The 15,000-nt window shown below is 52.3% G+C and overlaps 1 protein-coding gene across 6 annotated transcripts in view; it reads left to right on the forward strand.

The window, feature by feature from the left end:
* The window catches only part of dixdc1b (DIX domain containing 1b), a 220,526-nt gene that overhangs the window by 205,028 nt on the left and 498 nt on the right, over nucleotides 1-15,000 (forward strand). For 5 of the 6 annotated variants that reach the window (XM_073030172.1, XM_073030176.1, XM_073030170.1 and 2 more), the window contains 4 exons: nucleotides 1,266-1,316; nucleotides 6,712-6,816; nucleotides 7,649-7,702; nucleotides 10,349-10,441. In XM_073030172.1, the coding sequence (XP_072886273.1) occupies nucleotides 1,266-1,316; nucleotides 6,712-6,816; nucleotides 7,649-7,702; nucleotides 10,349-10,441 (303 nt within the window). The remainder of the gene's footprint in view (nucleotides 1-1,265; nucleotides 1,317-6,711; nucleotides 6,817-7,648; nucleotides 7,703-10,348; nucleotides 10,442-15,000) is intronic. The other variant, XM_073030175.1, reaches the window with a different exon arrangement.

Here is a 15,000-nt window from a genome sequence, read left to right on the forward strand (position 1 = left end):
AACTCAGCAGATCAGGCAGCGTCTATGGAGAAGCGTAAAGAGCCAACGTTTTGGGCCGAGACTCTTCCACGGGAATGGAGGGGGGGGGGAAAGTTCGAGGAGTGGATTTAAGAGGAGGGGAGAGAGAAACACTGGGTGAGGAAGGCGTCAGGTCGGGCAGCAGCCACGGAAATGAGCAGACGGCCGACGTTCCGGGCCGAGACCTGTCACGGGCCCCGGCGAAGCCTCGGCCCGAATCGCGGACAGGTCTCCGGGCTCCACAGGCCCTCCCTGGCCTGCTGAACTTGAGCTTGGGTCTGGGTCTGGTTGTTGCACCTCAGTGGAGGGAACCGGGCTGGTGGGGATTCCAGCTGCGACAGCAAAACTGTCACTGCACGGAGACGAGACTCGAGACCGTTCCTGGCGCTCGCCTCGGTTCCGCTCTGTGCTCTGGACCGGAGGAATCGACCACGTCGTCCTCGGGAGAGGTTTCATTAACCGTCTCTCCCCCACCCCCCCCCGCTCCTCCCTTGGGTGAGGTGCCAACAGAAGAACTCCACAGCACAGTACAGGCCCTTCGGCCCACAAAGTCATGCTGACCTTTTAACCAAAGCTCACCCTTCCCTCCGACATAACCCTCCACTTCTCTATCATCCGCGTGCCCTTCGAAGAGCCTCCCAGCTCTCCCTAATGTATTTGCCTCTACCACCGTCCCTTCCACACGCCCACCACTCTCTGTGTTTTTAGAAAAAAACCCTACCTCTGACATCAACCCCCCCCCCCCCCACCCTCGTACTCCCCTGCAATCACATTATAATTGTTGGCCCTCTCGTGTCTGCCACTTCCCTGCTGGGGATGCGGTCTCCGGCCTCTCGTCGTCTCGTACGCCCGTATCAAGCCGCCTCATCCTTCTCTCTGCAGAGAAGTGCGTGTGATCGGCGGCGGACTGTTGCGCCCCAAACAGTCGACGTTTCGGGCCGAGACCCTTCGCCAGGTCGTCCATGGCTCGCTCTTACACTGCCCTCTGTGGGCAGAATGGGAAAAGTTCAAGCTGGCGTCTGGAGCCTCGACGGCCTATTCATCTGCCTGAGCCGCTGAGCGAGTTCCTCCGTTGTGTCGGGGGGAGAAGGCTGAACAGTCCTTTGCCTTACTGTTGAAAAGAGTTGAATTTCACCCGCGCGCTCCACTCCCTGCACCTCTCCTGTGACGTATCTGCTGGGGGGGGGATGTTTCCAGCGGGGTGAGAGTAAAACTTTCTTTTAAATGTGTTTCTTTTTTATCGACAGAAAGAACTTTCAAAATACAAACAGCAGAGCAGGAATCTGCAGGGAGTAAAGGTGAGAGGTGGACGAGGTCGCGGACGGGGGCAACAACTGCCCCTGCACTGCTCTTAATAGCTTTGATCACGCTAACGAACCCTCTTTGCGAGTTCATTTTCAAACTGGTTTGCAGTGACTTAACAGCTCAGCTGGCCGAAGTCGCCAAAATCAGATTGCCGTTCGTTGCGTCCTACTGTAGAACCATAGAACATTCCAGCACAGAAACAGGCCTTTCGGCCCTTCTTGGCTGTGCCGAACCATTTCTCTGCCTCGTCCCACTGACCTGCACCCGGCCCATATCCCTCCGAACCCCTCTCATCCGTGTACCTGTCCCAAGTTTTTCTTAAATGTTAAAAGTGAGCCCGCATTCCCCACTTCATCTGGCAGCTCATTCCACACTCCCACCGCTCTCTGTGTGAAGAAGCCCCCCTCCAGTGTTCCCTTTAAACTTTTCCCCCTTCACCCTTAACCCATGTCCTCTGGTTTTTTTCTCCCCTAGCCTCAGTGGAAAAAGCCTGCTTGCATTCACTCTATCTATACCCATCATAATTTTATACACCTCTATCAAATCACCCCTCATTCTCCTACGCTCCCGGGAGCGTATTCTACTGTTCTACTGTGTAGAAGTTAACACATAGAACGTGGAGCGTAGAACTTCACAGCACAGTCCGGGCCCTTCGGATCACAGGGCTGTGCTAACCTCTTAACGCAGGATCAATCTAACCTTCCCTCCAACGTAACCCTCCATTTGTCTGTCATCCAAGTGACTGTCTGAAAGTCTCTTAAACTTCCCCAATGTATCTGCCTCTGCCATCACGCCTCGCAGGGATTTTCACACCCCCAGCGCTCCCCGTGTAAAAGAACTTCCTTCTGACACCCCCCCGTCCCGTCCCGATGATTTCCTCCCCTCACCGTAAAATCATTGACTTGAATTGACTTACAGCCTTCGCATGCACAAGGAGTAAAAATCTTTACGTCACGCCTCCGTCTAAATATGCCATGTGCATTCATAGTAATTTATAATAAATAGGACAGTCAGTGTAATATGGAGTACACTCAAATCAGCGTGAGTTCATCAGTCTGACGGCCTGGTGGGAGAAGCTGTCCCAGAGCCTGTTGTTCCTGTTGGAGTCTGTTGGCCTTTATGCTGCGGTACCATTTCCCAGATGGTAACAGCTGGAACAGTTTGTGTTCGGGGTGACTCGGGTCCCCAATGATCTTTCGGGCCCTTTTTACGCACCTGTCTCTGTAAATGTCGTGAATAGTGGGACGTTCACATCTACAGATGGGCTGGGCTGTCCGCACCACTCTCTGCAGAGTCCTGCGATTGAGGGAGGTACAGTTCCCGTACCGGGCAGTGATGCAGCCAGTCAGGATGCTCTCAATCGTGCCCCTGTAGAAAGTCCTGAGGATTTGGGGGCCCCCACACCAAACTTCCTCAACCGTCTGAGGTGAAAGAGGCGCTGTTGTGCCTTTCTCACCACACAGCCGGTGTGTACAGACCACGTGAGATCCTCGGTGATGATTATGCCGAGGAACTTGAAGCTGTTCGCCCTCTCAACCCCAGATCCATCGATGTCAGTAGGGGTTAGCCCGTCTCCATTCCTCCCGCAGTCCACAACCAGCTCCTTAGTATTAGCCTACAGCAATGGTACGGATTGTACTGAACTGCGGCCGTGAAACAACGATTTCCATGGCCGGTGACGGTGATATTAACCCTGCCTCTGGTTCTCAGCCGCACGAGGCACGTCCGCCCGAAGCCAAACTCACAGAACGGCCGGAAGGTTCAGCGGTGAAGGTGTGTGTGTGAGCGTACCGTTCCACGCGCTGGGAGTGGCCTTGTCCCGTCGTACAGGCCTCTGCCGTTTCAGCCAGCCTCCCGTGATGCTGTGGTACCGGCTCCACTCCTGCTGGTCTCTTCGCCCACCACGTGGGGGTAAAGGTCTCTACCGTTGGGACTTCCTACGTGCTCACCTCTCTGACCACCCTGCAGAATGGCACCGTTCCCGTCCACGGTCCCTCGACCCATCTGGTCTCACGTATACCATGCTGGCCTTCTAACCTACTCCCAAGATCAATCTAACCCTTCCCTCCCGCATAACCCTCCATTTTTCTACCCATCCGAGAGCTGTCTGCGCGTTGAAATTCGGTTTTCAAGGCAGGACGCTACAGCACAGCCCCTCGTGGCCCACCTTCGAGCCTAGTCCCGAGATCTCTCTCTCTCTCTAACAAACTCCCCCATTTTTCTATCGTACGCTGGTGGCATGGTACCCTAGCACTTGGCACGACGCTCTTGCATCGTCACCGGCTCGGGTTTAATCCCCTGCCGCCGCCTGTAAGGAGTTTGTACGTTCTCCCCGTGATTCCTCTGGGCGCCCCGCTGTCCTCCCACCATCCAAAACAAAAAGTAAGGGTTAGTAGGCCAATTGGGCGCCACAGGCTGTTACCACGCTGTGTTATTTCTTTATTTCTCATTGAGATAGATAGATAGATAGATAGATACTTTATTCATCCCCATGGGGAAATTCAACTTTTTTTTCCAATGTCCCATACACTTGTTGTAGCAAAACTAATTACATACAATACTTAACTCAGTAAAAAAAATATGATATGCATCTATATCTCAAAAAGCATTAATAATAGCTTTTAAAAAGTTCTTAAGTCCTGGCGGTTGGATTGTAAAGCCTAATGGCATTGGGGAGTATTGACCTCTTCATCCTGTCTGAGGAGCATTGCATCGATAGTAACCTGTCGCTGAAACTGCTTCTCTGTCTCTGGATGGTGCTATGTAGAGGATGTTCAGAGTTATCCATAATTGACCGTAGCCTACTCAGCGCCCTTCGCTCAGCTACCGATGTTAAACTCTCCAGTACTTTGCCCACGACAGAGCCCGCCTTCCTTACCAGCTTATTAAGACGTGAGGCGTCCCTCTTCTTAATGCTTCCTCCCCAACACGCCACCACAAAGAAGAGGGCGCTCTCCACAACTGACCTATAGAACATCTTCAGCATCTCACTACAGACATTGAATGATGCCAACCTTCTTAGGAAGTACAGTCGACTCTGTGCCTTCCTGCACAAGGCATCTGTGTTGGCAGTCCAGTCTAGCTTCTCGTCTAACTGTACTCCCAGATACTTGTAGGTCTTAACCTGCTCCACACATTCTCCATTAATGATCACTGGCTCCATATGAGGCCTAGATCTCCTAAAGTCCACCACCATCTCCTTGGTCTTGGTGATATTGAGACGCAGGTAGTTTGAGTTGCACCATATCACAAAGTCCTGTATCAGTTTCCTATACTCCTCCTCCTGTCCATTCCTGACACACCCCACTATGGCCGTGTCGTCAGTGAACTTCTGCACATGGCAGGACTCCGAGTTATATTGGAAGTCTGATGTGTACAGGGTGAACAGGACCGGAGAGAGTACGGTTCCCTGCGGCGCCCCTGTGCTGCTGACCACCGTGTCAGACCTACAGTCTCCCAACCGCACATACTGAGGTCTATCTGTCAAGTAGTCCACTATCCAATCCACCATGTGAGAGTCTACTCCCATCTCCGTTAGTTTGTGCCTTAAGATCTTGGGCTGGATGGTGTTAAAGGCACTAGAGAAGTCAAGGAATGTAATCCTCACAGCACAACTGACCCCATCTAGGTGAGAGAGTGATTTGTGCAGCAAATACGTGATAGCAACCTCCCACCTTCTCCTGATACGCAAACTGAAGAGGATCCTGGGCGTGCCTGGTTTGTGGCCTCAGATTGATGCAGCCCGGTTTAACCCGAGCCTTATCACAGGACAATTCATGATGACGGACCTACCAGCCGCGCAGTCGCGGGGAGAGGGAACGTCCGAACTCCTAACGGGCGGCAGGTGAAATGGACAGTTAAACGTCTCGGAGTTTACGAACTGTCCCGGATGCGCCTGCCTCTACCGTTCCTCGCACCTGATCGCTCTCTGTGCAAAAAAAAAACTACCTCTGACCTCCACCACCCCCCCCCCCCAACATACTTCCCTCCAATCAACTTAAAATCACGTCCCCCATGTATTAGCCGTCTCTGCGCTGGGTTAAAAGTCTCTGGCTGTCCACTAGATCCAGGCCTCTTCTCCTCTTGCCACCTGAATATCGTCCCACCACTCCACATGTTCCTACACTTCAAAAGTACCTGCTTTTAAAATGCTGTCAGGATCAGGTTTACTATCACCGGCATGTGACGTGAAATTTGTTAACTGAGCAGCAGCAGTTCAATCTAGCAGAGAAAAAAAATAAATAGAATAATAACAATAAATAAATAAAATCGATTACAGTATACGTAAAAATCATGCAAACCCCCCCCCCCCCCCCAGAAATACTGTATATTTAAAAATGTGAGGTAGTGTTCACAGGTTCAATGTCCATTTAGGAATCGGATGGCAGAGGGGAAGAAGCTGTTCCTGAATCGCTGAGTGTGTGTCTTCAGGCTCCTGTACCTCCTCCCTGATGGCGGAGGGGAAGAAGCTGTTCCTGAATCGCTGAGTGTGTGTCTTCAGGCTCCTGTACCTCCTCCCCGATGGCAGAGGGGAAGAAGCTGTTCCCAAATCGCTGAGTGTGTGTCTTCAGGCTCCTGTACCTCCTCCCTGATGGCGGAGGGGAAGAAGCTGTTCCTGAATCTCTGAGTGTGTGTCTTCAGGCTCCTGTACCTCCTCCCTGATGGCGGAGGGGAAGAAGCTGTTCCTGAATCTCTGAGTGTGTGTCTTCAGGCTCCTGTACCTCCTCCCTGATGGCGGAGGGGAAGAAGCTGTTCCTGAATCGCTGAGCGTGTGTCTTCAGGCTCCTGTACCTCCTCCCTGATGGCGGAGGGGAAGAAGCTGTTTCTGAATCGCTGAGTGTGTGTCTTCAGGCTCCTGTACCTCCTCCCTGATGGCGGAGGGGAAGAAGCTGTTCCTGAATCGCTGAGCGTGTGTCTTCAGGCTCCTGTACTTCCTCCCTGATGGTAACAGTGAGAAAAGGGCATGCCCTGGGTGATGGGGATCCTTAATAATGGACGCTGCCTTTCTGAGACACCGCTCCCTGAAGATACCCTGGGTACTTTGTGCCCAAGGTGGAGCCGACTAGATTTACAACCCTCTGCAGCTTCTTTCGGTCCTGTGCAGTAGCCCCTCCACACCAGACAGTGATGCAGCCTGTCAGAATGCTCTCCACGGTACAACTAGAGAAGTTTTTGAGCATATTTGCAGCAAGGCAGTTACTGTGCAAACTAAGGTGTTTTTTAATATTTATTTTTACTTTAATTGGTGACTTTACAAAGTTACTTGCGTCATACGTGCGTCTCGGAGGGACAGCGCGATTGTGTGACCCTGTCGGTCGCTGCCCGTGGGGGTTCTCCTGCCAGCTGACTGACCGTCGGTGCGTTGTGTTTTCTCTCCCCACCCCGCAGGACGCCTTGCAGCACCGGGTAGCCCAGCAGGAGAACTCCATCCTCCAGCTGAAGCAGGAGTTACTGAGGGCCAGCATGGCGAAAGACGAGCTCCTGAGCGAAAACGTGAGTGGCATCTGACGCGTTGGGGCGGCGGGGAAGCTGGTTCATCTCGCCCTCCGGGGGCGACCTCTTCCGGGGTTGGAGGCCTGTTGGCGTGAGGGAGGTGGGTGGGTGGGTGGGAGGGAGGTGCCTCAAATGGCGGTTTAAAAAAAAATAGCGCGTGTTATTGGGGGAAAAAAAAACCGGTGTGCTGATAATCTTCATCCCTCGGGCAAGCTCACCAAAGTTGTTCTTCACGCCGGCCGGCCGCGTCGGCGGAGGAGCCTCGTTTCGTCGCGCCATCGTCGTCCCTGCTCCCGTGCGGCTCGGCCGAACGCCTGCGGGCACGCTACTTTGCCGCCGGCAAGACGCACACCCCCCCCCCCGAGATTCATCAACACCCACGGGGCAGGGTGTACGGCACGGGGGACAGGCCGCTTCGAGAAAGCGAGCGGAAAGCGCCCAAATCCCTCCGACTTCCTTCCCTCCCTGCCCCAGTCCAAGCTTCTCTGAAAGGCCGCCGGTGCGTTTGCCTCTCCAGGCAGCGGATTCCAGGCACCCGCCACGCTCTGAGTGAAAAGAACTCCCCCCTTGAACCTACCCTCTCCCCTCTCCCCTTCAGTGCCCCCGTGATTAGAGTGGTATTCCGCTCTGTTTCGATGTACCTGCAAGCTGAACGCCGTGCGCCGCGGCCGCGGGTCAGGAAATCGGCTTTCTCTGCGGGGTGACACGGACACAGCTTCCCGGAGAGCGGTGTGGGGGGGGGGGGGGGCGCGTTGCCGGCCGAACGCCCTCACCTCGTTCGTCCCTCCGGAGTTGAGCCGCCGATAACTCGCTCCCCACTTTGCGTTGACAGCTCGACCTTCAGAGGAAGACCGAGGAAAGGAACAAGGTCATCGGGGAATTCAAGGTAAGGCTCTCGAGCGTCACCGGGGCAAGCAATCGTCAGGCGCTCGGTAAATATCTGCCTTCCGGTGTCCTTGCGTCGGATTGATTGATCGGTCTTTTGCAGCAAGTGATGTCGGGTTCCCGAGGTAACAGTTAATTGCAGATTAATGGATGCGAATAAACCGTTCCCCTGCTACGACACGGCAAGAGTTTTCGTTTCGTTGTCGGCTTTGTGCGACTTATTTCAAACAGCGTTCTTGCTTGTTGTAGAAACATAGAAAATTGGTGCAGGAGTAGGCCATTCGGCCCTTCGAACCTGCACCGCCATTCAGTATGATCATGGCTGATCATCCAACTCAGAACCCTGTACCTGCTTTCTCTCCATACCCCACAGGGGCCATATCTAACTCCCTCTTAAATATAGCCAATGAACCGGCCTCAACTGTTTCCTGCGGCAGAGAATTCCACAGATTCACCACTCTCTGTGTGAGGAAGTTTCTCCTCATCTCGGTCCTAAAAGGCTTCCCCTTTATCCTTAAACTGTGACCCCTCGTTCTGGACTTCCCCAACATCCGGGAACAATCTTCCTGCATCTAGCCTGTCCGATCCCTTTAGAATTTTATACGTTTCAATAAGATCCCCCCTCAATCTTCTAAATTCCAGCGAGTGGCAACCTTGCGTTTCCCACGGGAGAAGAGATTTAGCACGCGCGCTTTGCCGGGAACCCGAAGGCAAGGCCGAGCCGAACCCTCGCTGTCGGAGGTGTCGCCTTCTGAGCCGCAGCCCAGAAACAGTCCGCTCGGCCCATCTGGCGGTCAGTCTCCCTAGCCCCACTGGGCCGCGGCCCTCCGTACTTACCCAGATCTTGTCCAAATTTCTCCTAATTGCTGAAATCGAGCCTGCATCCAGCACCTCTGTTCCACTCTCTCACCAACCCATCCCCCCCCACACACACCTCTGAGTGGAGAAGATCCCCCTTTAAACATTTAACCTTTCACCCATGGCCTCCAGGCGGAGCCTCACACCATCTGAGTGTAAAAAGCCTGCTTGCGTTTACCCTACCTTTACCCCTTGTGATTTTGTACACCTCTGTCAGATCTCCCCCCTCACTCCCCTTATGCTCCAGGGAGTCAAGTCCTAACCTACTTTGCCATCAGCATCCTGGTAAATTTCCTCTTATTCCTTCACTCTTACTGATGCCTCTTCTGTGGGTAGCTGACCAGAACGTCTGCGGGGTTCCAGACCCTGCCCGCAGCGATCTGATTTGTGAAGACCAGCCGGCTCAAAAGGCTTCCTCTACCACCCTGCCTACCTGCGGTGCCACTTCTAATGAGTCGCGGGTCCGCTACTCCCAGATCGCTTGGTTCCACCGCACCCCTCGCTACCCCGGCCGTTCGCAGTGCAAAGTCCGGCCCAGGACTGCATCGCCTCACGTAATTCTCAGCACTACCTTCCACCCGCCCCCCCCCCCCCCCCCCCCCGTTCGGCCCCGTTTTTTCCTTCCGGCCGGTCCGGATCCTGCCGCGAGCACTCTGCCTTTCCTCAGTCTCCACTCCCGGCCTCGGTGCCACCCCGATGCCGAGTTGCAAGCTCCCGGTTTCAGCGCTCGGCCCGTGCCCGCGGGCAGAGGAGTGAATCGTTCCGTACGCGGCTCCCACACCCCCCCCGCCCCGCCCCGGCATCTCAGAACGACCCCTGGTTTTTTTCCCCTTGCTGTAATGGTTTTCAAAGCTTGCAGAGGGATTTAGGCCAGTTAGAAGAGTGGGCTGAGCGATGGCAGATGGAGTTTAATGCTGATAAGTGTGAGGTGCTACATTTTGGTGGGACTAATCAAAATAGGACATACACGGTAAATGGTAGGGCATTGAAGAATGCAGTAGAACAGAGTGATCTAGGAATAATGGAGCATAGTTCCCTGAAGGTGGAATCTCATGTGGATAGGGTGGTGAAGAAAGCTTTTGGTATGTTGGCCTTTATAAATCAGAGCATTGAGTATAGGAGTTGGGATGTAATGTTAAAATTGTACAAGGCATTGGTAAGGCCGAATTTGTATTGTGTACAGTTCTGGTCACCGAATTATAGGAAAGATGTCAACAAAATAGAGAGAGTACAGAGAAGATTTACTAGAATGTTACCTGGGTTTCAGCACCTAAGTTACAGGGAAAGGTTGAACAAGTTAGGTCTTTATTCTTTGGAGCGTAGAAGGTTGAGGGAGGACTTGATAGAGGTATTTAAAATTATGAGGGGGATAGATAGAGTTGACGTGGATAGGCTTTTTCCATTGAGAGTAGGGGAGATTCAAACAAGAGGACATGAGTTGAGAGTTAGGGGGCAAAAGTTTAGGGGTAACACGAGGGGGAACTTCTTTACTCAGAGAGCGGTAGCTGTGTGGAACGAGCTTCCAGTAGAAGTGGTAGAGGCAGGTTCGGTATTGTCATTTAAAGTAAAATTGGATAGGTATATAGACAGGAAAGGAATGGAGGGTTATGGGCTGAGTGCGGGTCGGTGGGACTAGGTGAGAGTAAGTGTTCAGCACGGACTAGAAGGGCCGAGATGGCCTGTTTCCGTGCTGTAATTGTTATATGGTTATATTTATATTAATATTTCAGAGGCAAGGCAGTTGTTTGGAGAACTGCGGGGTTGTGACGTTTGTGAATTTTTCCTGCAGAGGGAACTGGGTCAGAAGGATCGACTCCTTCAGCAGCAGAAGGCGAAACTGGACGATACCCTGCGCAAGCTGACGGAAGTCACTCACGTCAAGGTACAAGGCAGGAGCTTCCTCCGTCTGGGGGTTTCAGAGCATGTTTATTTTCAAAGTCCGGAACAGCATGCGCAACCCTCGAGAGTCACTTTCTTGCGGAAACACTCGGTAGGTCCAGGAAGCGTAGTGGAATCAGCGGAAGTCAGCGTCCAACGATCGGTGTGCAAAAGATGGCCGAATGCACAAGTACAAATAGAGAAAAAAGTAATAGTAATCAATAAATACACGATCAATATCGAGAGAGAGCTTCAGATAGAGAGTCCTTGAAAGTGAGTCCATGGGGTGTGGGAACAGTTCAGTGATGGGGGCAAGTGAAGGTTGAGGGGTGATAACTGTTCCTGAACCTGGTGGTGTGGGTCCTGAGGCTCCTGTACCTCCTTCCTGATGGTTCAGGGGTAATAACTGTCCCTGAACCTGGTGGTGTGGGTCCTGAGGCTCCTGTACCTCCTTCCTGATGGTTGAGGGGTGATAACTGTCCCTGAACCTGGTGGTGTGGGTCCTGAGGCTCCTGTACCTCCTTCCTGATGGCTGAGGGGTGATAACCGTCCCTGAACCTGGTGGTGTGGGTCCTGACGCTCCTGTACCTCCTTCCTGATGGTTGAGGGGTAATAACTGTCCCTGAACCTGGTGGTGTGGGTCCTGACGCTCCTGTACCTCCTTCCTGATGGTTGAGGGGTAATAACTGTCCCTGAACCTGGTGGTGTGGGTCCTGAGGCTCCTGTACCTCCTTCCTGATGGTTGAGGGGTAATAACTGCCCCTGAACCTGGTGGTGTGGGTCCTGAGGCTCCTGTACCTCCTTCCTGATGGTTGAGGGGTGATAACTGTCCCTGAACCTGGTGGTGTGGGTCCTGAGGCTCCTGTACCTCCTTCCTGATGGTTGAGGGGTAATAACTGTTCCTGAACCTGGTGGTGTGGGTCCTGAGCCTCCTGTACCTCCTTCCTAACGGCAGCAGCGAGAAGAGAGCGTGTCCTGGTGGTGGAGGTGCTTAAATTCGAACTCTCGTACTTGTGACCTCGAGCTGGACTTTTTTTAAATCTCAAAGGGGAAGAGTGTGGAGTCTTTCACAAATAAGTGACATCATCATGATGGGCCGTGTCGTGTGACGTAATTGTTGAAGCAAACGACAACGATGTTCAGAAACGAGTAATCTAGTCAGCAGGAAACAAACTTGTGGAGGGTCCTTAGTGGGTCACTCAGCACCTTATAGGGAGGGAGAGGGAGATGTTTCACGTTTCAGTTCCTGACCTTGCGTCAGAACTCCCCCACTCCGTCGATTGCCCCAGAGTCTGTCATCAGTATATCTCAATAAATTTGCCCATGTGGTAGATTTTTTACCATCTTTGGAGCTTTCTACTGAAAGCAAACTAATATTCCCTGTGTTTTTAAAAGGCTTTTGAGTACATTGTACGGTGAAACCTCGTCAGTTATTAAATTACGTGATCAGAATCAAGTTTAATACCACTGGCGAGATGTGGTGAGATTTGTTATTTTCCGGTCGCCGTGCAGTTCATTCATTCATGATGTGCCATGTTGTGTGACATCATCAACACGCGCCGTGCCGTGTGACGTGGGCGATCCTGGTCTACCCACGACCATGATTGTTCTTGGCGAATCTTTCCACAGCGGTGGGGGGTTTGCTTCCTTCCACCCCCCCCCCCCCAGCCCATTATCATTAACCCTTCAGACACCGTCCGCCTGCTCCCGAGGCTTCACGTGACCCTGGTCAGGGAGCTAAGCAGGCAAAGCTAGGAGTGCCTATGTTCATATTGACTTTTACTGTGCCCATGGTCTGTTTTTTTTTTATCAATTATGGTATTGTCTGCACTGTTGTAACTATATGTTAACTATAACTATATGTTGTAACTATGTGGTTTCGTGTAGGTCTTGTAGCTTGAGTTTTTGGTTTGTTGGGTGGTAGAGTTGGTCTCCTGTCTTGGTGTGTCTGGGCCGTCTTGTTTTGTCTGGTGGATTTGGAGCTCCTTTCCGGGAAACGCGCTAAGATGGTAGCGTGATATTAATACGCAGCAGCCTCTCCGGACTCTGGATTGGGGATTGCCAAACGTTACGTGGATTTTCTGGACTGTTTTGTCATGTGCTTTTGTGATATCATTCAGGAGGAACGTCGTCTCATTTTTTAACTTCATTGCATTTGTGGTTTCTAAATGACAATAAACTGAATCTGAATCTAAAAGCAATAAATTACAATAAGAAATATATATATAAAAAAAGAAAATTTAATTAAGTAAGTAGTGCAAGAACGGAGGGGAAAAAATAATGACGGACTGTATATGGATTCATTGGCCATTCGGAAATCTGAAACGGTACCACAGCATAAAAGCCAGGACCAACAGGCTCCGGGACAGCTTCTTCCACCAGGCCATCAGACTGATTAATTCACGCCGACACAACTGTATTTCTATGTTAAACTGACTGTCCTGTTGTACGTACTAGTTATTATAAATTACTACAATTTGCACATTCAGACGGATGTCGCAGATGTGAAAGATACAAGAAATAAAGTCAATTCAGTTCAGACTGATGGCTGAGGTGGGAAGAAGCTGTTCCTGAATCGCTGAGTGTGTGCCTTCGGGCTCCTGTACCTCCTCCCTGATGGCAGAGGGGGAGAAGCTGTTCCTGAATCGCTGAGTGTGTGCCTTCAGGCTCCTGTACCTCCTCCCTGATGGCGGAGGGAGAGAAGCTGTTCCTGAATCGCTGAGTGTGTGTCTTCAGGCGCCTGTACCTCCTCCCTGATGGCAGAGGGGAAGAAGCTGTTCCTGAATCGCTGAGTGTGTGTCTTCAGGCTCCTGTACCTCCTCCCTGATGGCGGAGGGGGAGAAGCTGTTCCTGAATCGCTGAGTGTGTGTCTTCAGGCTCCTGTACCTCCTCCCTGATGGCGGAGGGGAAGAAGCTGTTCCTGAATCGCTGAGTGTGTGTCTTCAGGCTCCTGTACCTCCTCCCTGATGGCGGAGGGGAAGAAGCTGTTCCTGAATCGCTGAGTGTGTGTCTTCAGGCTCCTGTACCTCCTCCCTGATGGCGGAGGGGAAGAAGCTGTTCCTGAATCGCTGAGTGTGTGTCTTCAGGCTCCTGTACCTCCTCCCTGATGGCGGAGGGGAAGAAGCTGTTCCTGAATCGCTGAGTGTGTGTCTTCAGGCTCCTGTACCTCCTCCCTGATGGCGGAGGGGAAGAAGCTGTTCCTGAATCGCTGAGTGTGTGTCTTCAGGCTCCTGTACCTCCTCCCTGATGGCGGAGGGGAAGAAGCTGTTCCTGAATCGCTGAGTGTGTGTCTTCAGGCTCCTGTACCTCCTCCCTGATGGCGGAGGGGAAGAAGCTGTTCCTGAATCGCTGAGTGTGTGTCTTCAGGCTCCTGTACCTCCTCCCTGATGGCGGAGGGGAAGAAGCTGTTCCTGAATCGCTGAGTGTGTGTCTTCAGGCTCCTGTACCTCCTCCCTGATGGCGGAGGGGAAGAAGCTGTTCCTGAATCGCTGAGTGTGTGTCTTCAGGCTCCTGTACCTCCTCCCTGATGGCGGAGGGGAAGAAGCTGTTCCTGAATCGCTGAGTGTGTGTCTTCAGGCTCCTGTACCTCCTCCCCGATGGCGGAGAGGAAGAAGCTGTTCCGGAATCACTGTGTGTGTGTGTGTGTGTGTGTGTGTGTGTGTGTGTGTGTGTGTGTGTGTGTGTGTGTGTGTGTGTGTGTGTTTGTGTGTGTATGTGTGTGTGAGTATGTGTGTGTGTGAGTGTGTGTGTGTGAGTATGTGTGTGTGTGAGTGTGTGAGTGTGTGTGTGTGTGTGAGTGTGTGTTTGTGTGTGTGTGAGTGTGTGTGTCTGTGTGTGTGTGTGTGTCTGTGTGTGTGTGAGTGTGTGTGTTTGTGTGTGTGAGTGTGTGTGTGTCTGTGTGTGCGTGTGTGTGTATGTGTGTATGTGTGTGTGAGTGTGTGTGTGTGAGTGTGTGTATGTGTGTGTGAGTGTGTGTGTGTGTGTGAGTGTGTGTGCGTATGTGTGCGTGTGTGCGTGTGTGTGTGAGTGTGTGTGTGTCTGTGTGTGTGTGTGTGTGTCTGTGTGTGTGTGAGTGTGTGTGTTTGTGTGTGTGAGTGTGTGTGTGTCTGTGTGTGCGTGTGTGTGTATGTGTGTATGTGTGTGTGAGTGTGTGTGTGTGAGTGTGTGTATGTGTGTGTGTGAGTGTGTGTGTGTGTGTGAGTGTGTGTGTGTATGTGTGTGTGTGCGTGTGTGTGCGTGTGTGTGTGAGTGTGTGTGTGTCTGTGTGTGAGTGTGTGTGTGTGTGTGTGTGTGTGTGTGTGTGTGTGTGTGTGTACCTTTGCCTCCTCCCTGATGTTAACAATGAGAAGAGGGCACGTCCTGGGCGGGTGGGTGGGTGGGGGGGTGTTGTCCTTGATGACGGGCGGCACTTGTGACGTGCTGTTACTCAGTAAGTACTGGTACACCTTGGCTTGTTCTTCAAGCCCGGGTTGTTGAGGCCCTTCCGTGTCACTGGGGCTGGGGTGGGCAAGTGACCCTCTGAGCCTACCCGTTTAACTCCATTTTTCTCCTTTCCGCGTGACG

This window comes from Hemitrygon akajei, chromosome 26, assembly GCF_048418815.1.
Source record: "Hemitrygon akajei chromosome 26, sHemAka1.3, whole genome shotgun sequence".
In the NCBI taxonomy this organism is placed as follows: Eukaryota; Metazoa; Chordata; class Chondrichthyes; order Myliobatiformes; family Dasyatidae; genus Hemitrygon; species Hemitrygon akajei.